Consider the following 22809-nt stretch of genomic DNA (forward strand, 5'->3'; position numbering starts at 1 on the left):
CTTGTCTGGAACTTCACCTGGACAAAACCATTCTCAGCCCCAGGGGCTGGCCGGCTGGGCAAAACCATGACAAAAGGGAAGAACAGCCCCTTTGTCCACCTGCCTGTGGAGGTAGCAGAACTTGCTGAGCCACCATGGTCTGTGTTTGGTGAGGAGCCTGTTGCTTTGTAGCCAAAGTCACCCTGTCCCAGCTGGCAAGACTCTTGTGGGCCACATGCAGCTCTGTCCCCTGAGCTCTGCAGAAATGCCCTGTGGGAGCTGTGGCCCAGCTTTGGCTGGAAACCAGCCCTGCACAGCTGCTCAGCACACCAGCACCGTCCCAAAGTCAGCACTGCACACTGATCTGCACACCTACACAGCCTACCAGTGCTGCGTGCCAGCCCTGTGTGGGTCTGCCTCCATCACACTCCTGCCTGTCCTCCCTTCCCATCTGGTAGCTGATGCCAGGTTAACCATTAACTCCCAGCTCCTAGGCCTGCTTTGTTTTCAGGGCACTGCGAAGCTGCTCACCCTGGCCTTTCCTGTGCTGTGCTGGTGACGTTTCTCGTGGGGTTCTGCTGGCTCCGAGCAGCCTTTCCTGCCTGCAGGCAGCTGCACAGTGAGCCTGTGGCCCATGAGGCCTTCACGGTGTGTGGACAGCGTGAGAGAGGGTTGTCCAGGAGCAGGACGTGGCTGTGGTGGTGGGGGAGGGGACAGACACGTGGCCAAAGCTGCGCACAGGACGCCGAGGTTCCTCTCCAGGTACTCTTTGGAGTGCTCCTTTCAGGTAGGTACCTGAGGAGCGTGAGATCAACCAAATAGGTTGGTGACCCCCCCCCCCCCCCGAGTGAGGGAGGTTCTTCAGGGGATGGGTCAAAGGGTGCCTGGTGTGCACCAGGAGTACCTCCATGGCCCGCATGGCAGGTGCCTGTCTGCAGCACAGGCCCCTCTGCCTCTCTGGAAACAGATCATCTCCAGCCCAAGGATATGTATTAGGGCACTGCTGCCTCCCTTACCAACCCTGTCTCCTCCCCACATCCTGCTCATTGCTTCTTGGCACTGTGAAATAGGAAACTCCTGAGAGTTTCCTCTGCAGAGAGCTCCACAAAAATTCTGGAGGTCAAGTCCCACTCCAAGGCAGCCAGCCTGAGCAAGGGCATAGGTCAAAGAGCTGATGCAGTCACCCTTCCTCTCCTCACATTTGCAGTAGCCCTGGCACTCACTGGATGGACAGGATGGTGGTAATGCTGATTGCCAAAGGGGAACTTCATATCTTCCTAGTGGTCATTCTGGTATGGCCAGGGCCCCTTCCCTGCTGGTACCTGCCAAGCCCCAAACAGAGGGGCTGTTTAAAAAATATCCTACCAGCTCTGAGCTGAGCCGGGAAGAGTTCACACTGAGTACACCAAGAGTGTGCCAGTGTGTTCTAATCACTGCTTGCTCTCAGCAGCAGCAAGGAGAGGTGTAAGCAACTGCTTGTCTCCTGGGTGGGTGAGTGGGTGGCAAGCGAGGGCAATGACAGCTTTTGAAACAGGAGGGAGAAACTTGAAACTCCACTGGCATAGTGTCCTTGGGATGTGACTACAACCCAGGGGAAGATTTCTGCTGAGCAGCCAAGGATGCAGGAGAAATCCTGGCAGTGATGGGCAGTGCTGAATGGCAGCAGCTCCCAATCCCTCCAACTGCAAGCCATCATGGGGGGCTTGTCCCCTCCTCAATGGTTACCACATGGCTGGGGCTTGCATTTTTCTGGTTCTGAAATCCTGAATCTCCTTCAGCAAGGTGTCTTCAGGAGGCTGGTGCAGTGCTGAAAAGAGAGGTGTCTGCTGCGTGGGCATGTCCATGTACAGGGACCTGAGTCCTGCATGACCCTCTGCAGCCTGGGACCTTGCACATAGACAGCCACACTGACTGTGGAGCCCTGGGTGAGAATCCGCTGGTAGTGCACAAAGTGCCTGTGCAGACCAGCAGGGGAGGGCACTTCCTGCCCTCAGATATTGGGAGCAGGCTATTTTTGGAAACCCTGTATAACCAAAGTAAATGGACTGGTAGTCTTCTCTGCAGTTTCATTTCTCTGAATTCAGCACTCAGAAATATGTTTAATTAAGAAGTTATTTATATGAACATTTATAGTCAAACTTACATACTGAGAATATTTTATATTCTGAGCTCTTGTACTGATTTCAAACATTTTTTCTTTCAGAGTGAGATTGCCTCTGTTCAAAGGAACGATAACGTACCAGGAATACACAAGGTCTCTACTGTTCACCCAGACTAAGCAAAGCTTTCACCTGAAAGAAATAAAATAAACATGGCAGAATTTACAGGTTACAAGGAAACCTCCAATCGGCACCTACGTTTCAAGTTGCAGAGCCTCAGTCGCCGCCTTGATGAACTGGAGGAAGCAACCAAAAATCTGCAGAAGGCAGAGGATGAACTGCTTGACCTCCAGGACAAAGTTATCCAGGCAGAAGGCAGCAACTCCAGCATGCTGGCTGACATCGAAGCCCTGCGGAAAAGAGTCCTGAAGATTGAAGGCAAGGATGAAGAAATTAGGAAGGCTGAAGAGCTTTGCAGATTAATGAAAGAAAAACTTGAAGAGGAGGAGAGCCTCACTCGAGAGCTGAAGTCAGAAATTGAACACCTTCAGAGGAGAATGGCAGAGCTGGAGAAGCTGGAGGAGGCCTTCGGGAGGAGCAAGAACGACTGCACACAGCTATGTCTTAGCCTCAATGAAGAAAAGAACTTGACCAAAAAGATATCTACAGAATTAGAAATACTTAGAGTGAAAGTGAAAGAACTGGAAGCATCTGAGGACAGACTGGATAAAACTGAGCAGAGCTTAACGGGTGAGCTAGAAAAGCTGAAATCCTTGGCTCTGAGCTTTATCACAGAAAGAAAACACTTTAATGAAAGAGAAAAGCAGAATGAAAAAATAATCCAGGAGCTAACACAGAAACTAGAACAAAACAATAAACTAAATAGAGCAGATCAAACTAGAAATGCTTCCAACTTGCTAGAAAGGTCATCCAACAATCTCCTGGACAGAAATGATTTGAGAATTGAAGATGACTTGACTTCTGCACTGCCTTCTAAGGAGACCAGGAGGAAGGGAAGTGTGGATTACCTGAAACATGTAGAAAATGAAACCAGAAATAAATCAGAAAACCAAAAGAATAAAAACCAGGAAGACAACAAAGTGAAAGATCTCACCCAAGAAATTGAGAAACTTAAAACTCAGATCAAACGTTTTGAATCTTTAGAAGAAGAACTTAAAAAAGTAAGAGCCAAAAACAATGACCTGCAAGACAGTTACTTGAGTGAACAGAATAAAAACAAACTCTTAACAGGTCAGCTAGAAGAAATAAAAATGCAAATAAAGAAACAGAAAGATCTGGAGAATGGAGAGGTTGAAAATGAAGATACAAGCTTTTCCAGCAGGGGAAAACATGACCGACCTAAATACAGAGGTGTCCCAGCTGATTTGACAGCGGCCAAGCACAAGCCAAGGGAGCTCTCGCCGCAGCAGCGCCGGGACAGAGCTCGGAACAGAGACTTCTCTGTCAGTAATGACAGCTACAGCCATGGTGGTAAGCAGGTACCCAGTTCCTTAATGAACAGAAAAGCGGGAAAAACATCTGGTGCATCTGCCCTTTCAGACACTGCTGTCGCAGATACCAAAAGACTGGAAGATAAATCTTTAGTTTCCACTATTTCTCTTGGTCAGAAGGAAGGCAGCGTCATGCAGAATGAGGGGAAGAGATCCAAAGAGCAGCCGTCTGTCCTCAGCCGATACCCTCCTGCTGCACAGGAGCAGAAGTCTTGGAAAGCGCCTTCTAAACCTGTTGGCGACACAAGCCTGAGATCCAAGGCTGAAAAGCCTTCTCAGGTGCTCCGTGGCAGCTGCCAAAATGGAGCTGACACACGGGATGAAAAGTCAAGCAAAGAAGAATCAATAGTTTCTTTGGCTGAGAAGCTGAAAACAAGCCAGGCTGAAGTCACAGGGGACACGCAGCTCACGAGGGGTAACCACACCTCTTCCAACGGCACAGCTTCGGCATACAGGTACCATCTGTCCTCCCACGTGTCAGCCTCAGACTCTGCTGGCTCCAAAGTAGAAGCAGTGAACACTTTTGCCGCATCACACAGACAGCCCTTGGAGGGGAGGGCTAAAAGGGCAATAATCTCCCAGGAAAAAGAAGTCACAGACACATCGCTTGAAGGTGTGAAGTTTTCAATGCTAACAAAGTGTTCCCATCGCTCCAAGAGTCAGGAAGACATTCTGCAGATTCTCACAGGTCTTGATAAAGAAGACACAGAGCAGTCTGCAAGTTCAGCAACAGATCACGTGAATAGGGGTTTAAAAACTGACTCCAAGACCATCCAGAGTAACCAGGAAAAGCTTAATTCAGATGAAGAATCAGGAAGAGGCAAAAAAACAACCACTCAGTCAGATTTTGAGACAAGAAAGAAAGTCAGTTCCAAGCAGTTCTCCAATTCTAGAGGAGTTTTTAGAGCATCGCTTTTTGAGAATGAGAAAAACGCTGTAAATGATGAAGACTCCACCAAGTGTATAAAACCATCAGATGCGAGCACTGGAGGATTGAAATCCAGGAGGTCGTTCAGCCCGAGAGAAGCTTTGAGATCAAAAGCCATTATTAAACCTGCAATTGTTGAGAAGGATATGAAGGCAGTCATGGGAGGGACTGTTTCGGATGCAGAGTCAGAAAAACAGAAGTCTGTTTTTAAAATGGTAACAAATAAAATGACAAGCAGCATCACAATCTTCCCTTCTGAGCCAACAGCTCCAAGGACCACTGCAGATATAGCAGGAAAGGAAAGGCATGTTACCACCAGCAACATCAGAGCAGCCTCAAATGAGCCTTCACCATCAATAACAAACAGTGTCCCCACACCCTTCGAGGTATCGATTAATAAAAGTGCTCTGAAATTATCTGAGGTGGACAGAAGTGGAGAGGCAGTGCGGAGGAATAAAGCCGAAACGGTGGTCTCCAGAAGCAGCATTATGCTAAAGACTTCTGAACTCACAGAGAGAAACAGTGAACTGCCTGCAGAGACAATCAGCTGGAAGAGCCACGGCTCTTCAGATGCAGCTTCATCTGAAACAAAGCATGTCGCTGTGAGAAGTTCCTGGAGAACGAGACCAGGCTTACAGTCCCTGGAGGACTCTCAAACTGAAGTGGAAAAAAGTGCAGCTTCCAGTACCACAAACTTGTGTAGGTCCTCAGTGGACCTCTCCGAAGTGGAAGGGAATAGTGCAAGAACAGACTCCCTGGAGCAGACCTCAGCAAGGACCCGTGCCACAGCTAATTCTTGGAGTGCCCCTGAACTGGGGTCCCGAAGGACCAAAAGTAACTTAAGTGCATCTGAACTGCTGACACGCAGGAGCTGTGCAAGTGATCCTACAGCAGCAGCTGCTTGGCACCGGACTGCGCTACCTGTGAGTGTCCTGTGTTCAACACTCTTCTCTTTCAGTTGATGAGGTTTTTCACATGGCCTGGTAGTTGTAGGAAGTGTGATTTGAAATTCTTACAGCTTAGTTCTTAAGTGCTGCCTCTCCCAGCTCCTGCTGTCTTCAGTGCAGCATCTCATATGTGAATTACCAGATTTAGCCCTATTGAAATTAGATCCATCTGCTTTGAGTCTTGTAATGCCATATGAATAACTACATAGTAGCATTTGGTCTTGCCAAGATTAGAGAAGACATAGTTACAGCTAAAGTAGGGCATGGTATGCTCTTCAGAGTGGCTTTGCATGGCATTTTTGACTTGAAGTAGCAATGAAAAAATGCTGGAAGTGAGCAGGTTTGAGTGGGGTTGTGTCTCAGGCAGAGCTGTAGCTCTAATGGCAGCTGTAGAGATAGAGCTCTTTTTGGTAAGAACTGCATGATTTCCTCACGTGAAACCAGACTCTGGTCTGGAAATGCTCCCCAGGCATCTCCTAAACAGATGGGTCGTAGCTGGAGGCTGCTCCCTCCTTTGTCTATGCCCATATTCTAGAAGGATGGCTGTGCTCTTTTCCTGTTCCTTTGGCTGGTACCAGTGAGGGGTGTCCCTCAAAGCAGTGACACGTATAGATATCTGGTCTGGTGAGCTGTGTTTGCCGCTGGAGCTGCTGGCTCTGACAGGTTTCTTCAGGTGCTCTCAAGGTCACTGTCAGATCAGATTTGCCAGCTATGTGGTGAACATTCACAGAAGCTGAAGTGTACCTCACAGAGCAACCTGGAGCTCTGTGTGGTTATCCCAAGGTATCCCAAGGATTAGCCTCGCCTGTGTCTGCAGGGACAGGCAGTCAGGAGAGCAGCCGCGTCGTTAATTCACACAGGGCTGGGAAGGGTTGAGCTCAGTGTCTCTCTCCGCACCAGACTTTGCAATAAACTCACTCTTGACACCACGTAGGCACAAACCTGAATTCTTGGTCATAAAGTAAGCATGTTTTTAGCTTGTAAATGAGGAATATGAAGTTAACCTAAAAGACCATATATACATAGGTGTACTAAATATACCAAATGATATGTATTTGGGCAACTTAAATTATTGCATATGCCCTTGGAAAAGAACCCTTTGGAGGGTATCTTCAGGCTTATAATATGCCTCATATCACAGCAGCCTGTGATATGAGGCTGGGATTTATGTTTCATTTAAAGATGTAGTTCTTTCTCTGGCAGAAGGCTGGGCACTGATCTGTGCTGCCATTCAGCTGTCCTGTGAAGGTATCGCTGTCATCTCTTTCAAGCTCCTCTATCCACAGTCTGAGATTCGCTTAACAATCTTATTTGGGAAACACGAGACCTGTGCTGGTTTTGCCAAAATCCATGTTCCTCTCCTCCACTGCAGCCTTCCCTGCCTTACTGCTGATGTAGGCAAATGTCCCTAATGAAGCTACAGGAGTTATTGACAGTCCTGTGCAATACCTGTGCTGCAGAAGCAGCAGTTCTCTGGAACACTGCTTTGGGAGCTCCAGGGAGCAGGATGGGTGCTGCAGCCTGGGGACCAGCTCCCTCTGGTGCTGGAACTCAACCTCCTTGAGTTCCTTAAAGACCTGAGGCAACACAAGACCTTGAGCAGTCATTCTGTTGGGCTTCATGGTTCAGATAGTGAAGCTGGTGTTTCTCTGATCTGATGTTTGAGTGATGAAAATCAGTGCAAAGGCGCTGGCAGGCAGCGAGCAGATGAGCAGCAGCAATGCCAGATGAATGCATAATTTTCTTATGCCTCTGACAGTAATACAACTGGAACTGGGCTGTGTGCTTGCACATATTAGACAAAACCTTAAAGGGAGCTTGCTGTCAAAGGAAGCCATCGTATTATGATGGGCGGCTCTCCTAGAAGAGTCTCCCTGGCCGTGTCCAGGGATGTGCTGCCTCTCGCCCCTTCTCTCCCCTGCTCTGGGGACTAATGTGCAGTGCAGCTGTGGTGGGTTGACCTTGGCTGGATGCCAGGCTCCCACCAAAGCCCCTCGGCCACTCCCCTCTGTAACTGGACACAGGAGAGAAAATGTGATGGAAAGTTCATGAGTGGAGATAAGGGCAGAGAGAGATCACTCGCGAATTACTGTTACAAGCAAAAAGAGACTTCATTGGAGAAATTAATTGAATTTATCACCAATCAAAATCAGAGCAGGATAATGAGAAGTAAAACAAATCTCAAAAACACCTTCCTCCTTCCTGGACTCCCTTTCCTCCTTCCTGAACTCTACCTCCTCACCCCCAGCAATGCAAGGAGATGGGGAATAGGGGTTATAGTCAGTTCATCACGAGTTGCTTCTACCACTGCTCTGGGAGAGGAGTCCTTCCCCCTCTCCAGCATGGGATCCCTGCCCCAGGCTACAGTTCTTCATGAACTGATCCAACATGGGTCACTTTTCCATGGGGTGCAGTCCTTCAGGAACAGGCTGCTTCAATGTAGGTCCCCCAGGGGGTCACAAATCCTACCAGTATATGGGCTCCTCTCCTCACAGGTCAGCAGGACCCTACTCCATAGTGGGCTTCCCACGTGGTCACAGCTTCCTTTGGGATCCACCTGCATTAGGGGCTCCTCCATAGGATGCAGGTGGATCTCAGCAGTCCTGTGGACCTCCATGGGCTGCAGAGGAACAGCCTGCTTCTCCACAGTCTTCACCATGGGCTGCAGGAGAATCTCTGCTCCGGTGCCTAGAGCACCTCTTCCCCTTCCTTCTGCACTGACCTTGGTGTCTGCAGAGCTGTTTCTCACATATTCTCACCCCTCTCTTCCCTGGCCAAAATTACTTCTGTACAATGCCTTTTTTTCATTCTTAAATATGTTATCACAGAGATGCTGTTACTTTCTCTGGCTTGACCTTGGCCAGTGGCATGTCCATCTTAGAGCCAGCTGGCATTGACTCTGACAGACATGGGGGAAGCTTCTAGCAGCCTCCCACAGAAGCCAGCCCAGTAGCTCCCCCCACCTACCAAAACCTGGCCATGCAAACCCAACACAGCATCCATCCCCTTTTCACTCCTGCTGACTCCTCATAAGCTTCTACTTAAGCAGCCAGCCACATCACATCGGTGGTTTCATCTTTCCTTGGACCTCGGTAACCTTGTCCAAGGGATCTATTCTGTTTTGTGATTCTGCACCCATAAATTGGGTTAAAATTACTGGACTTTTTAAAAAATCCTTGTGAAATAGTACATAAGTGAGGCCATGCCATAGCTGGTCTGGTGCCCTAAGTCCCTCCTTGCCAAAGGGACTCAAGGCAGTACCTCACACTGCCAACCCAGCACGAGAAGTCCAGCGCTATTCCAGACCCTTCATAGTCCCCAAATCCCAACCCTTTTTATTTTCCTTTGCACAGGATGAAAGCAAGGATTTTGTGTCCAGTTCCAGAAGGAAGCAGTACAGCTCTTCTGAGTACCTCTTACAGGCTGACATTCCAGGGAAAAGGCCAGCCACCAAGGTGGAGCTGCAGGACCCTGAATCCAACTCCCCTGCACAACCAGGTCTCCAAGCAGAGGAGCAGGTATGTGGAGGGAAGGTGGTTACAAAGCAAGAAGTCAATATCTGAACTGACCTCCCAGTAACATAAAGAACTTGTCCAAAAAGAAAGTAAAGCTTGTAGAAGAAATCCAGTCTGAAGTTAGCACTTCCCAGGGATGGAGTGGCTGTTATATTTTCTGTTATAAACTTGTTTCAGCTAGCTTTATGGCTAAAAATATTCTCCAGGGACTAAGAGGCACCGCATCTAGTCATGCTGTGGTACACGAGTCAATCAGGGATGGAAAAATACATTTGGAGAGACAAAAGCAGAGTTCCTGCTTCAGCTGGCTGCTGTATTACTGGAGTGCTTCTCTGCTGCTACATACTTGCTGCTACATACTTGCTGCTCTGCCTCCTAAAATACATCCTTCTGGACACACAAAGTAATGCAAAATGGCCCACATTATAGTGACTATGACTTATGGTCTGAAATGTGAAAAAAAGTGTGTCTTACAGCCCCTTCACAAGGGGCCTCCTTCTGAGGATATAGAGGTCCAGGCAGACTTGAATTCTCAGGTGCACAGGCATGCTTGTGTCTGCACAAAAGACTTCCTTTTTCTCCTGGCATTCCCTCTTGGCCTGTGCAGCTGCCCAGAGCAAAGTGTATCTTTCAGTTTATGGATCACCTACAGCAGGAAATCTGTCAGACGCCAAGCCCGTTGCCAGTATCTGTCACTGGACACCACAGTTGCTGAGTCTTGCCATGAGAGCAGCAGGACTGCAGCAAGGCAGCTGAGTGCCCTACAGAGCACCTTATGGTGAGGGGCACAGAATTAAGATCCCAGAGGTCCATGGTCCCAGCTGACCTTTGCAGACTGGCATTTGAAGAAAGGTAGTGTTGGCAGCAGAGATCAGTGAACTTACACTGTCCTTGTTGGTCGCTGAGGAAAGAGGCACCCCAGCAATGTTCTTGTGTGGTCATCAAGGGGTGATACTCACAGTGATATTCCCTGGCCCAGGGCAGAGTTCTGTACCTGAGACTGTGTTGTGCTTTCTTTGTCTGCACAGACTGGATCAACAGCAGATATAAAATTGGGTAAAGTCATCCCTGTAATGTACACACAATCATCTGGGTCTGGTTTCTTGCCCAGACCTCCACCAACTGTAGCAGGAGCCTGAACACCACAAAAGGTGTGCTCTGACATTAAATCAACACCAGTGCCTCTGTTGTCAGGTGTTCTGCATCTCACTTGCAGGACCCACATGTTGGGTGTGGAAATGGGTACAGGGTATGCTACAGCATGAAAAAAAGCCTTGTGAGGCAGGGCTGGGTCCCTTTGCTTTGGGCTTACTCCCAGCTGGCAGAGCCTCTGTCTTCCAAACCCATCCTGTCACTGCTCTTCCCCACCCCACCATTGGACTGGGATACTGGTGGGATTTGGGGTGGTTGCCAAAGGCATTTGCAATCCTTGTCTGTAGAGTAGAAATGCCCCGGGGAGCTGCAGGTCTGGCCAGTCTGTGACGCTGTGGGTTGTCTCTTGCAGGGCACTTCCCAGGCCTGCCGGACATCTCGGAGATGAGCTGCATTCCCTTCTGCTCAGTGAAAACAGTGGAGCAAGAGGCAGAATAGTACCAAGCTCCCAGGCATCACACCTGTTTGTAACCTCTCCAGAGGCTTCAGCTAGTCTGAAACCATTTTTGTAATGCGATTTGAAAGGTACAGGAGCTTTACCAGTGAATTCTTTTTCTTCATTGCTGAAGAGGCAGCTGCAGAGACTTTGCTCAGGGGACTCCCTTTTCTCATCTCTGTACCTGCAATCTTAATCTTCCATATAGGATGGTAAGTCTGTCTCCATATGGAAACTCTGACTGCATAGCCTCTGTGAACAATGGTACCCCCTGGACAAGAGAGAATTTCTTGTTAATCACTTACATTCACACAAGATCCCAGCAGTGTCCCTGTGACTACGTCCAGCCCATGACAGCTGTCCTCCACAACTGAAAGCTTTCCGTTTCTAGAGACATTTTGCATTGTCCCTATACACCCTTGTTGGCTGGGGTAGTGGTCACATCACTACCTGTGTTCCCAGCACCCTCTCTCTCTAGGTAGGAAGAGACCATTCCTCGCTGGTTGCTTGTTGCTTTACACATTGAGAGGGAAGGAGAAGATGTTGTTTAGAAGCAGTTTGTTTCCTGTTGCTGTCAAGTCTCTGCAACAAACCTTGCATGACCTACTCATCACCAGTTGAGATCCCACACCAAGAAGCCATCCAGTGAGCCAAACAAACCAGTGTTGCAGCAGCAACACTTCCTCCTGCCTGGAACTGGAGTGCCATTTACCTGAAGCTTTATGTCTCTCACACTCTGCAGGCAACAGCTCTGCACTCATTCTCAGCAATTGAGCCATAAGAGAAAAAGAAACAAGTGCTTTTCCTCACAGACAAGCAGAATGTCCTTGTTGCTTCCCAAAACAGAGTGGAGTCAGCAGGATTGAACCCTAAGCTGATTTCCAGTATAGTTACAGCCTCCATCTGTGCTCTATCCCCATCTACTGTGCCCGGGGCCCAGGTGTGATCAGAGACTGCTTCAAATACGGAGATGTGTCCCCCTGTCAGTGCTCCCAGGCCAACGAATGCAGTTGGGGTCACTGTCAGGCAGAGACCGTCCCCGCAGCTCCAGGAGGGGGGCAGGTGCTGGAGCAGCGTCTGCCCTGAGCAGGGTTATTGCTCCTGGCTCGCACATGCCTTGGCAACTCCCTCTTTTCCATTCCACCCCCTAGCTGCTGGGCTGGCCTGTGCACAAACAGCACTGACCCCCCAGTGCTTCCTGCTGCTTGTGATTTTCTGTGGAGGGACAGGAATAATGCACCAGAAGGAAAAGATCCCTGATGTGTTTCAGAGGTCCTGTGGAAAGAGCTGCACCCCAGCTGCACCCCACACTCATTCCCATCTCCCACCTCCAGAGAAGCAGGTGCTACAGCTGTGTGTCTGCACATCCTGTGCTGCAGCTCCTCCCTGGCTGCAAAATAGCTATGAAAACACAAGAGGCGTGTTTCAGTGATATGATTATTTTTTTATAAAGATTGTTTGGAGGAAGGGAAAAGTTATTTTTGACAAAAAGTGTTTCCTTTTGCAATTTTTAAGATGTTTTTCCAAATTCGTATTTTTAACCCTTCATTTTATTCTTTTATATGTCATGACATGTAAGTCTCAAGTTACCTAACTAGATAAAAAGATTATACTTTTAAATTAGTACTGAGTGGCAGCTCTAATAATCTTTAAATTATATTAAAATAAATTATATGAACCACTCTTTGTTACCATTGATATGGCAGTGCTAGTAGAACAAGATAACAGGAAAAAAATTTAAATTCAAAATCCAAACTAAAATGAAGTGAAAATCTGAAGCTAAATTCAGATTTCTGAACTGCTTCCCCATGTGTTTATCAGGAAGGATCGGAAATCCTTGCAGATTGTGCAGTCTGAAATCACAATTTCTTTGTAACAATCCTGTGCAATGGCCATGTCCCTCCTAAGCACCCTGCTCTGCTCAGCACTCACTGTGTGTCAGGATCACTGCCACCGCCCAAAATCAGATGCTGCTTGAGCAGCAGCAGCTTCCCTTGCCTCCCTGTGCTGTGCTGCCCCCACAGCAGATCCAGCCCTGCAGCCTGCCCAGCAGTGCCCAGCTCAGCGCTGCTCCTCAGGGCTGCTGCAGCCTGCCCACCGCAGGACTCTTTACCCCTTCTTTTCATGTTCCCCTCAAAACTAAAGCTGCTCTCAGCAGCCCAAATGCCTCACACAGTACCTGCTTGCTTAACCTGGGGGCAGCTGGGAAGCCCCTTGGCATGCAGCTGCCTCTGCAGTTGTCACGGGGATTATTATTTCCCTCTGTACATTCCCCAACCTGCTGCTAAGCGGCTCTGCAGCTGTATAACCTGTACCAGTCACAGTCTCCGTGGTTGCTACTGGGCCCCCAGACCGCCGGCACCTCGGGGGCTCCCCTGCCCTGGGTCACTCTGCCCAGCTGGTCGTACAAACCAGCAGACAGCCTGCACTGCACTGCACAAGCATTGCTTTGGGCAGCAACTGAACGGCTTTCCTCCCAGTCCCAGCTCCATCCTGCTGCAGGGCGTTGGTCCACATCCCACAGGACACCCCTACACATCTACCAGCCCTCTCCTTGTCTTCTTGATATGGTTCCAGCTTAGCATGGTGCTCCCAAGGCTCCATCCAAGGGAACTGGTTGCAGTCCTGGCCAGGAAATCTCTACATCCCTGTGACACAACACGCAGGATAAACACAGGTTTCCCTGTACCTTCCCACAAAACACTGGCTTATCCATCAGCTTTTCAACCCCACAACTCGCCCCAGGAACCCCTGTGTCTAAATTACAAGGAAAGAACCACCAGCAGCAACAGCTGTTGGGTTTTCCACTTGTTGTCATCCAGGACCAGGCTTTGCTGGAGCAACTAGAGGGCTTCACCTTGCTGCTCAGCTGGCTTATCCCCAGCTACTGCCCCAGCAATGCAGAACTGCTGGGCACTGTCTGCTCTCCTCAAGTGTTTCTCACAAGGTGACATCTCTCCTTTCTCCAGCTGCCTCAGTCATTTGTTCAATATTTTGCAGCAGGTGAACTCTTGCTCTAGACTCAGTCTCACTGCTTGTAAATACTGGACACAGATGCCACGCTGGTGGTTTTTACCACAACCGAGATTAAATCTGAGAAAGAAAACCCTCCCTAGAACAGAAAGGGGCCATGCCCTCTGGTCAATGAGTGCAATAGGAGCTGATTGTATTATTAACCTTATAGCAATGACTTCAGGAAACACAATGTGTTTACTCAAATTGCACACTTTTTTTGAACAGCTGTAAAATAGAGTATATGTGTAAATATTGCCATCACTGAAGAAGTATTTGTAATTTTAGCATATAAATATAACCGGCTTTTCAGTAGGCTTGATGATGCACAAGGCCATGCATCAAGTCCTTGGGTAATTCCAAAGTTGTAAATGTATTTGCTGTACAGAGGAAGGGTGTCAGTGCTCGCTGCTCCCACGGACACTGAGCTGCTGGTCCCTTTTGGAGAGCCAGTGGCTTTCCCCAGAAGGGCTGGTGCCAGCCCGAGGGGCAGCAGCTTCGTGCTTCACAGAACAGCTTCCTGCATGCCCAGGAACAGCTCTGCAGCCGCAGAGCTGCCTCTCCACCACTCGGGGAGCGTAGGTGGGACAGCTTGGCCACGCACCCACTGGTGCTGTGCAGTGGGCCGGGCTGGGGGCAAGCCCTGTGGCCCTCCACAGGTGAGACCTCCAGCAAGGGGAAGGGCAGGAAGCACAGGGTGGGTGAGAGACACCTGACACGAGCACATTTCCTGACTCCGGATCGAAGCAATAATCATGTTGGTGTCACCTCTAACGTAGCAGACCTTATCTCTGCCACCCCTGCACAGCATTGGAGTGATCGGGGCCCTGCTCCAGGCCAGCCTCCCGAGGGTTGTGCTGTGTGCAACAGAACACAAAGCCATTGTTTGCAGATGCCTCTGATGATCAGAACCCAAGTCCCAAAGGATCATCCTCCTGGGCTGCCCCATGTGCAGTCCCAGCTCTCCTGCCTTGGGGAAACAGCGCTCCAGGCTGCATGGAATGTATTTTTAAGAGAATAAATCTATTTTTTTGTATTTGCAAACATATATTTGGGCTAGGGCAGCTTAGTTAGAAGACAAATAATGCAAGAAGTCTTTTCATAATCACAGATTCATCTAAGTTAAGCAAATTTTCCGGGGTAACATTATTGCCTTTTTTCCTAAAACAAACTTTTGTGTCCAAAATAGAGCTATCAGCACTGTTCCACCCTTTCAGAACTTGCCTGTCTCAGCATGCTGAGTAGAGGAAAGCCAGTGCTTTCCTCGCTATGCTGCCCCTGCAGTGGATACTGATGGTGCTCACCTCCTTCAAGTGACACAGTGCTCCTAGTCTGCATGCCAAATGTAAACACACACTTATCTGCATGTCTCTCCTGACTCAAACACTGTCAGCGCTACAGTATATAACCAATAAACACTTCTCTTTTTATGTGTGTGTGAGATGTGGTGTTTCCAGCTGGACCCCTGCAAGTCCTGTTGCTCAGGGGTGTTGCTGCCCCTGGGTGAGGTGTTGAGGCAGCCCTGGGTGGCAGCAGGGTGTGTGTGTGTGTGGGTCAGTGCAGGAGCTGAACACCTTGTGCTTCATTCTGTGCCTGTGTTGAGGTGTCCCTCACACACCCGTTGCAGGCTGAATTCCAGGCATGGGCAGGGCACAGCACAGCCAGTTGACACAGCCACTCTCCACTGTGGCTGGAGGAGCTCAACGTGGCACTGCTGATAGAGGGCGAGCAAGGGTGTTACTACAGAGGGAAAGAAGCTACCACTTGGTTAGAGCTTTGTCAGTATTGATTGCAGTGAAACCAGGATCTGTTTGTCACCTGGAAGGTGCTGGAGGATACAGAGGTCAGTACAAGTGGCAAATCTCATGATTTCTAACTATTTCTAATGTGCAGGTACGGTTAGCACAGATACAAGTACAGTTAGCACTTGTCACATTCAGGATGAACCCCTGTGACTATAAGTTGAAATACATTGAGTTGTAAGGTGGGTACATTTTATAGACAAAATTATTTTCCTTGTCTCTGGATTATTCTGTTTGCAAAACAGGACGTGTTTCCAGCAGCTCTATAAAATGGTTCGTTATTATGGACAGACATTTTAGGAGCCATCCATAGCTGTCCCTTCAGCTACTGCTCCCTGGGTAGAACCCATTAATGCGAGGTGAAGTCCTACAGAGATACCCTCTGTTAAATATTTGTCCAAGAAAATATGTCTTGGCTGAGCCCTTTCTGTCCCAGTGCACACAGGCAACTACTGAGCATCGTTAAAGAGGTGGTTGTTTAACTGTAGCTACAACACAAATGCTGCTGTGTCTGGCCTGCTAGGAGCAGCAGAGACCTGTAAACATGTTAGTTAAACATTATTTCCAATGCTGCCAAATCTGGTGCCAAATCTGGCCTTGTGGTTCAAGGCCAGGCTCACCACTGCTACGTGGGGACACTGAAGAACGTGAACTCGACCAGTGGCCACCCACCATGGCATTGCTGCTTAAAAACTAGGAAATTTTACTTTTTCCAAGGCCTTTTTTTACTCTGATCTTTTTGATTAGTCACATCTGCTTGTTTTGGTGGGTTTAGGTGATCTTCCTGTTACCTACAAATGAGTGTACTCGGTTGTTACTTCAGAGGCAAGCCTCTCTGCTTTAGTCACACCTGTGAGAAGGTTGCCGCTCTATTTATTGGTGAGATGTTGAGCCAGACTCTGTGCTGCCCCTGCCCAGGTCATCGCTGCTCCTGCCCTGGGTTCCTGATCAGCTGTTCACAGAAGGTAAAGTGCACATTTCCCTCGGTGGCACACCCAGAGCAGTGTGTACCCACGCTGCAGAGGCAGCCGACAGCTCCCCTTCACTGTGATTCCTGAGCTTGGAAAAGAGCTGTTCAACATCATTACCACCACCCCAATGCAAAGAACAAGCCTAATGCTCACAGCCCTGTAGAGAGGTGGGGAACACCCAGCGGCTCTGGAGCCAGACCCGCTGCCCTCTGGATGCCTTTAGCATGCAAGGCTGCTGCTCACCAGCACAGGACCTTCTGCCTGCACTGCCGCTCACCAGCACAGGGCCTACTGCCTGCCTGTGTCCAGCCATCGTGCTCCCAGCATCCCCGTTAGTGTCTTCAGTAACATGTTTTTCAGTCCAAGGATCTGAAACCCAGACTCGTTCCTTGCTTTTGGCAGTTGCACAGATGGACATACTCAACTGTTTTCAGTTTCTCGTCACAAAATTGAGACAAATAATACACCCAAATGATTTCCGGTTCAAATACTGATTCCAACCACCACCTTACTTGTGCTGAAGCTTCCTGCCATCCCCTCTGCTGTCTTTTGGAATGTATTCACGCCACTTGTGGGACATGGACCCTTCCTTAAAGATGGGCCATAGAGAGGGCACAGACAATTTACAGGCTAATCCCAGAATAGTTGCAGATAATCAGGAATACAAGTGTCTGTCAGAGGTAGGTGAAGATTCTTGGAGCAGTGGATGGTTGCCACGAGCCTGGTGTCACAGATGCCAGGTGGGCAAAGGGTGTCATTGGCTCTGCTGCACATTAGGGCAGAGGGGCACAGCCAGCCAGGGTTACTGCACCAGGAGTCAGCCCTGTGCCAGAGCTTCCCAGGCAGGAGGATATGACCTTAATAAAGGCATTTTACCTATGTGCCTACATTGAATGGCAGCTCCAATCCAGGCTAGGGATGTCCTATCGTTCCTCCCATCCCAACTAGCATTGCCTGTTGTCCTGGTCCATGAAAAGTTTGACTGACAAGCCGTGGCATTTTGGTTACATGCACTGGGGCAATTGTTGCTGTCTCCTTTAGGGAGTTAAACACAAGGAGGCACTTGTTGGTTTCATGTGCTGCAACAAGTAGGCAGCAGGATCCCAGTGGGTGCAGAGTTCACCTCGGGACACTGAACACAGTTCAGTGCCTTCCAACTCCAGCCTGTCTCTGCTGGCAGGAAGAAAGATGGAATCCCAAACTTGCATCGCAGGCTGAGCTGGTCACACCTGGTGACCAGCTACAGGTAATATGGTGCAGTGGGTTGACCCCGGACCCCACTAAAGCTCCTCTCTCACTCCCCTCTGCAACTGGACAGAGGAGAGAAAATACAACAAAGGATTCGTGATTTGACATGAGGACTGCGAGAGGTCACTTCCTGATCACCATCACAGGCAAAACAGACTCAAAGCAGGGATATTAATTAGATTTATAACCAACAGCATCAGAGCAGGTGAGTGAGAAATAAAATAATCTTAAAAACACCTTCCCCCAACCTTCACTCCTTCTACATTGTACCTCCTCCCCTCCAGCAGTGCAGGGAGATGGGACTGGGGTTATGGTCAGTTGTTATTTCTGCCACTGCTCAGAGAGAGGAGCTGGAGTTCTTCCCCTGCTCCCTGTGGGGTCCCTCCTGTGGGAGACAGACCTTCACCAACTTCTCCAGCGTGAGTCCATCCCACAGGCAAGAGTTCTTCCCAGAGCGCTGCACCATGGGTCACTTCTCCGTGGTGCAGTCCATCAGGAACAAGCTGCTTCCAGATGGGTCCTTCACAGGGCCACAAGTCCTACCAGAAAAACCTGCTCCAGCATGGGCTCGTCTCTCCAAGGAGAGTTTCAAGGAGAGTTTTCAGGGTTCGTTTCATCATCTGTGCAAACCCTACTGTTCTCTTTGCTATTACATAGCCCTTCAGGTCCTGGTGGTTGATGCTGGACACTACCCTGTTGCCAGCAAAAACATGAGGGTGACCCAGGTCTCCATGTCCTGCACTTTAAGAAAATAAATCCAGACCTCAGATGTCTGAAATTGGGTTCAGAGATAGAAGTCAGGGTTCATCCATCAGGCACTAATGAGATGGGTCTTCCCACTAGCCTTTAGGGCCTCCCAGGACTCACAAGCCTTTGAGTTTTGCAGGATCACAGGCACAATGACAATAGAAGGCAATTTCAACAGAATGGGTTGTCCCACATGTGTTTTCAATGGGAATTGATCCCTTCAGTCCTAAAGGTGGCACCTGTCAGTGGCCCAGTAGGAAAAAACTTTCAAATCTTTGGGTTTCCATGAATTCCTCAGCAGTTATTGGCAATGATGACTGTGTGTCTCAAACACAGATCCCAACTGTGGCATGAGACATCAGCATGTCCTTTGATCAGGCCATCAGCCTGCTCTATGGTACCAGTACTTGCCTCAAAGTCTGTCAGATTCTAACGAATTCCCTGTATGAGGGCTCAGAGCACTTCCACAGCCATGAGTCATTTTTCCCGAGGTAGGCAGAGCTGAGGTCAGGGTAACAGACATTACCCCTCCAATATTTAAAGCTTTCCTTGATGGTGTAATTCCTAATTCTCTGCCTGCCTTTTATTCAAAACACTAATTTGGGCCCCTGTATCAGTTAGTGGGCCCACAGGAACATGTCCTGTGCGGTTCCTGATCAACAGACCATTGGCAAAAATTCACCACACTGATCTGGTGGCCTGAGCCCCAAACCTCGGCTTCCAGTTTTTCAACTCCTTCAGGTCCTATTGGAAAGATGCAAAAGGGGTAATGGCACACAGCTGGAGGACACCTGTGTCCTGGCCCCTCATCATCCCTTTTGACAGCTCTGCCCCTTGCCTGTAGGCTTGGAGGGCAGCTGACTGTGTGTGTGACTTCCCTTGGGCCCTCCCAGCCCTAGGGCCTTTCCCGAGAGATCCTTCATCCTCTGGGTGGGCTCCATTAGCTCTGCCTCAGGGACTTGAGGCTCTTGAGGGATGGAGTGGGGGCTGCTCGGAGAGAGGTTTCCCACTAGTCTGTTGAACCCTCTTATTCTGCTGGCCCCACTGCCCACAGCAGCTTCCCCCCCCCGTGCCTGCAGGTAAGTGTGCCCAGGTCATTGGAGGTGCAGGTGGAAGCTGATGGGGTTTGCTGATTCAGTTTAAGGTGGTTGGGGCCTACTGGCATGGCCATGGCACCCTGTTGTCCCCTCTCATACATACCAAGATCTTTCCTGTGTTCCCACTCCACTTCTTGGGCTCTTTGCCCGTGATTAATTTCGGCATTTGGACAATGCTGGGTTGTAAACTTTGTTACTGGTGCCAGCACAATTTTTTTGTTCTAACAGAGGTGTCAACTCTCTTTCTCTTTTCAGTTCTTTAATACCTTTATCTTTAGCTGTTTCTTCAAGCTCACTTGTGCCTGCACAATGCACACTCTGAGATGCACACACAGCTCCTCTGCCTTTCCTGTCTTCCTTGCTGTCTTGGCATTGATGTATCTCTGTGATGCTGTGGGGGTTGGACTTTGCCCTTTCCATTCCCAGAGGAAGATGGGCACAGCACTGCCTCTGTAACAATTCCCTGCTGGCATCCTGCTGATTTGCCAAGTAGAAATTTGTAAGTTCAGGCTTAGAAAGTCAAGACAAATAATATATTCAAGCAAGATTTATTTTATAAACCGTGAAACCAAATATACCAATTAAAGCTCTTCCAACACTTGAATACAGAACCATATATGAATATAGAACCATAGAATCAGCCAGGTTGGAAAGGACCTCTGAGATCATCAAGTCCAACCCTTGATCCACAACTGCTGTGGTTACCAGACCATGGCACTAAGATTCATGATGCCCAGTGGAATTCGCATGGCCTGGGCTAAGAATTCCCAAGATATTACAAGAGTAACCCAAAATGTGCTCTCACTCACCTAAGAAGGTGAAGGCTACTGACTTTGAGGAGCTCCCTTGAGTGGATCCCAACCCCCGGGAAGGCCCCAGCCCCACCTGTTGCTCTGAGGGCTGACTCAACTGGCAGAGCTACAGCCCACTATGATCTGCATCTGTGGTCAGGTACAGTCACGTTAACCCCTCTGGCCGGGGTCTGACCTTTTGCCCCACCACAGCTGCCAGGCAGGGGTGATGGGGTCAGCCTGCAGAGTCAGCACCACACATCTGATGCCAGTCACAACACAGCAGGTCAGTGGTAGGCACTGGCTGGAGGACTCAGTTCCTGCTGGAGCAGCTGCACCTGCCACAGTTCTCTGCACTCATCTTGAACTGGAATTCTGTGTGGTGTTATCAGGATATGCAAATGAGGTTTAAGGATATGCAAAGCCTTTGGTCCCCAAAGACTGTTAACACGCTACTCAAGCTCACAGACAGCACCAAGTCAGGCACAGCAGCCACAGCTCAAAGAAAACCTCAAAAAACCCCAGATAAAACAATCACGTTTGTATCATGTGGTAGCCTTGACTCCACAGGAAGGGAAGGGAAGGCCTGTTCACTCTTTTCAAACTGGAGCACGTCCAGGGAAGGGCAACAAGGCTCGGGAAAAGTCTAGAAAAACGAGTCTTATGAGGAAGGGCTGAGGGAGCTGGGTTGGTTTGCTGTGGGGGAGTCTCGGGGGGGACCTCATCGCCCTCCACAACCCCTGACATGAGGCTGGGGTGAGGGGGGGGCCGGTCTGTTCTGCCGTGAGACCACCAGAGGAAATGGCCTTAAGCTGAGATGGGAAATTCAAATGGGATATTAGAAAAAAATTGTTTCACTGTTCCAGCGGTCAGGCATTGGAATAAGTTGCACAGGGAGGTGGTAGAGTCACCATCCCTGAAGGTGCTCAAGAGGCACCTGGTTCTGGCGCTGGGTGACGTGGTTTTAGGGGTTACAATGGTAGTGCTGGGTGGATGGTTGGACTGGATGACCTTTGTAGGTCTCTTCCAACATTAATGATTCTATGACTCTGCGATAAAGCCAAGTAGGCCTGAACATGACTCCTGGAGGGAGATGGAGGCTCAGACAAGACCATCCCTTACTGTTTCCTTCATGCTCTTCCACTAGCTCCATGCTCTCAGGTGGAGTTTTTCCAAGTGCCCTCAGGCCTACCAAAATCTTACCAGCTGCAGCCATTCCCATCCCAGGCCAGATTCCAGGTCCTCCTTTCAGGAGCAGCTTGGCTATCCTTCCTCCTCAAATGGTCCAGCTACCTCCAGAACTGTGGTGAGTTGCCAATAAATGGTAATTTGTTTTCTTCAAAAGCTGCAGTATCTGAGCTGCTTCTGAAAACAGGCAGAGTCTGCACATTTCAGCCATAAGGACCTGCAGGTCACACCCACCCCAAAACCCAGGAAAGTGGTATTTTAAATCCTTACCCATTCAACAGACACGTTACCTCTGCTGACCCAAAACAAGCACGAAGCGCTGCAGAGATCGGGAGATTCCGGTCCCTCCGGGCCAAGAGGCACACAGGAAACATTCGAGGGGGTGTGCAGGGCTTCATGAAGGCCAGCAGAGCACATGGGAGAACTGCAGCCACACTCAATCCAAACTGCATCCTTCACCACCCACAGCTCAGAAAGCACTGGCTCCTGTTGCTGAACAGATTCAGCAGTCTGATACTTACAGTGTAGCTGCAGTGACAGCAACTCACACTTGCTTCAGACCATGCAGAAGCAGCCTGGCATTTGTCTGGAAAAAGACACCTTTGACTACAATAAGTTCAGGACTATTTTATTTTCTAGTGGGCCTGAAGTGCTTTTAAGAGTTTCTGACACTTTGCTAGAGCACACAGGATGTCACGACAGAGACAGCATCATCATGAATCCCAACAACAAACCACCCTACAAATATGGAGACCCAATTACATCGCATATGTATGGCACAGCACCCCAATTCTTTTCCCATCTTCAGTCAGAGTAGCCAAGAGGAGCTCAGCTGCTGGTGGATTTTAAAGGTCTGTCACATCTGTCATCCTGGAACAGGTTTCCCTGGATAGTGGTGTTGATGAGCATAAGGCAGCGACTCTTGAGTTTCAAATGACTCCCTATTTACTCTCCTTCACCCCCAGACACTCCTCCTCCATGCCTTGCTGGACTTTCAAGTCCTGCCCCCCTTTAATGGCACTTTTCTAACCAACCATGACAAGTCTCTCTTGTCCCTGGAAGGCACAGCAAGAATGAGTGGTGTTGCTCAATACTAACCCTTTTCATCAAGGGCTCAAGCAGCAACAATATTTGCAAAGTCAGAGACCGGAGGAAGGTAACACTGATTTAGATGGAGGTTTGGCATAAAGGGTCTCTCATGGCACCAAATGCAACCACTTCCAATGGGCTTAGTCCTTGACACCTCTAATCTTTGTCCCCTTCACAGCCCAATACCTTGGCCACATGAGCCCTTTCTCAAAGACCTCAACATGTCAGGAGAAAGCAACCAGAAGACATGGTCAGGAGGATGAATGATATAAAAAAATGCTAATATTTTTTTCTCAT

General features: G+C 49.1%; 1 protein-coding gene and 1 long non-coding RNA gene across 3 annotated transcripts in view; one reads left to right on the forward strand and one right to left on the reverse strand.

Moving 5' to 3' along the window:
- The window catches only part of LUZP1 (leucine zipper protein 1), a 36572-nt gene extending 24573 nt beyond the window's left edge, over positions 1–11999 (forward strand). For both annotated transcript variants that reach the window (XM_027892177.1, XM_027892178.1), the window contains exons 2-4: positions 2183–5440; positions 8818–8982; positions 10484–11999. In XM_027892177.1, the coding sequence (XP_027747978.1) occupies positions 2291–5440; positions 8818–8982; positions 10484–10519 (3351 nt within the window). In that variant the 5' untranslated portion in view covers positions 2183–2290 and the 3' untranslated portion in view covers positions 10520–11999. The remainder of the gene's footprint in view (positions 1–2182; positions 5441–8817; positions 8983–10483) is intronic.
- LOC114061576 lies at positions 5300–22737 on the reverse strand. Its single transcript, XR_003572151.1, has 3 exons — positions 20746–22737; positions 11712–11714; positions 5300–5312 (listed from the first exon to the last, which is right to left on the reverse strand). It is a non-coding gene; the product is annotated as an uncharacterized LOC114061576 (long non-coding RNA).
- Positions 22738–22809: the final 72 nt, after the last annotated feature.

This window comes from Empidonax traillii, unplaced genomic scaffold, assembly GCF_003031625.1.
Source record: "Empidonax traillii isolate 1590-97213 ecotype Southwest subspecies unplaced genomic scaffold, ASM303162v1 scaffold341:size590984, whole genome shotgun sequence".
NCBI classification, from domain to species: domain Eukaryota; kingdom Metazoa; phylum Chordata; class Aves; order Passeriformes; family Tyrannidae; genus Empidonax; species Empidonax traillii.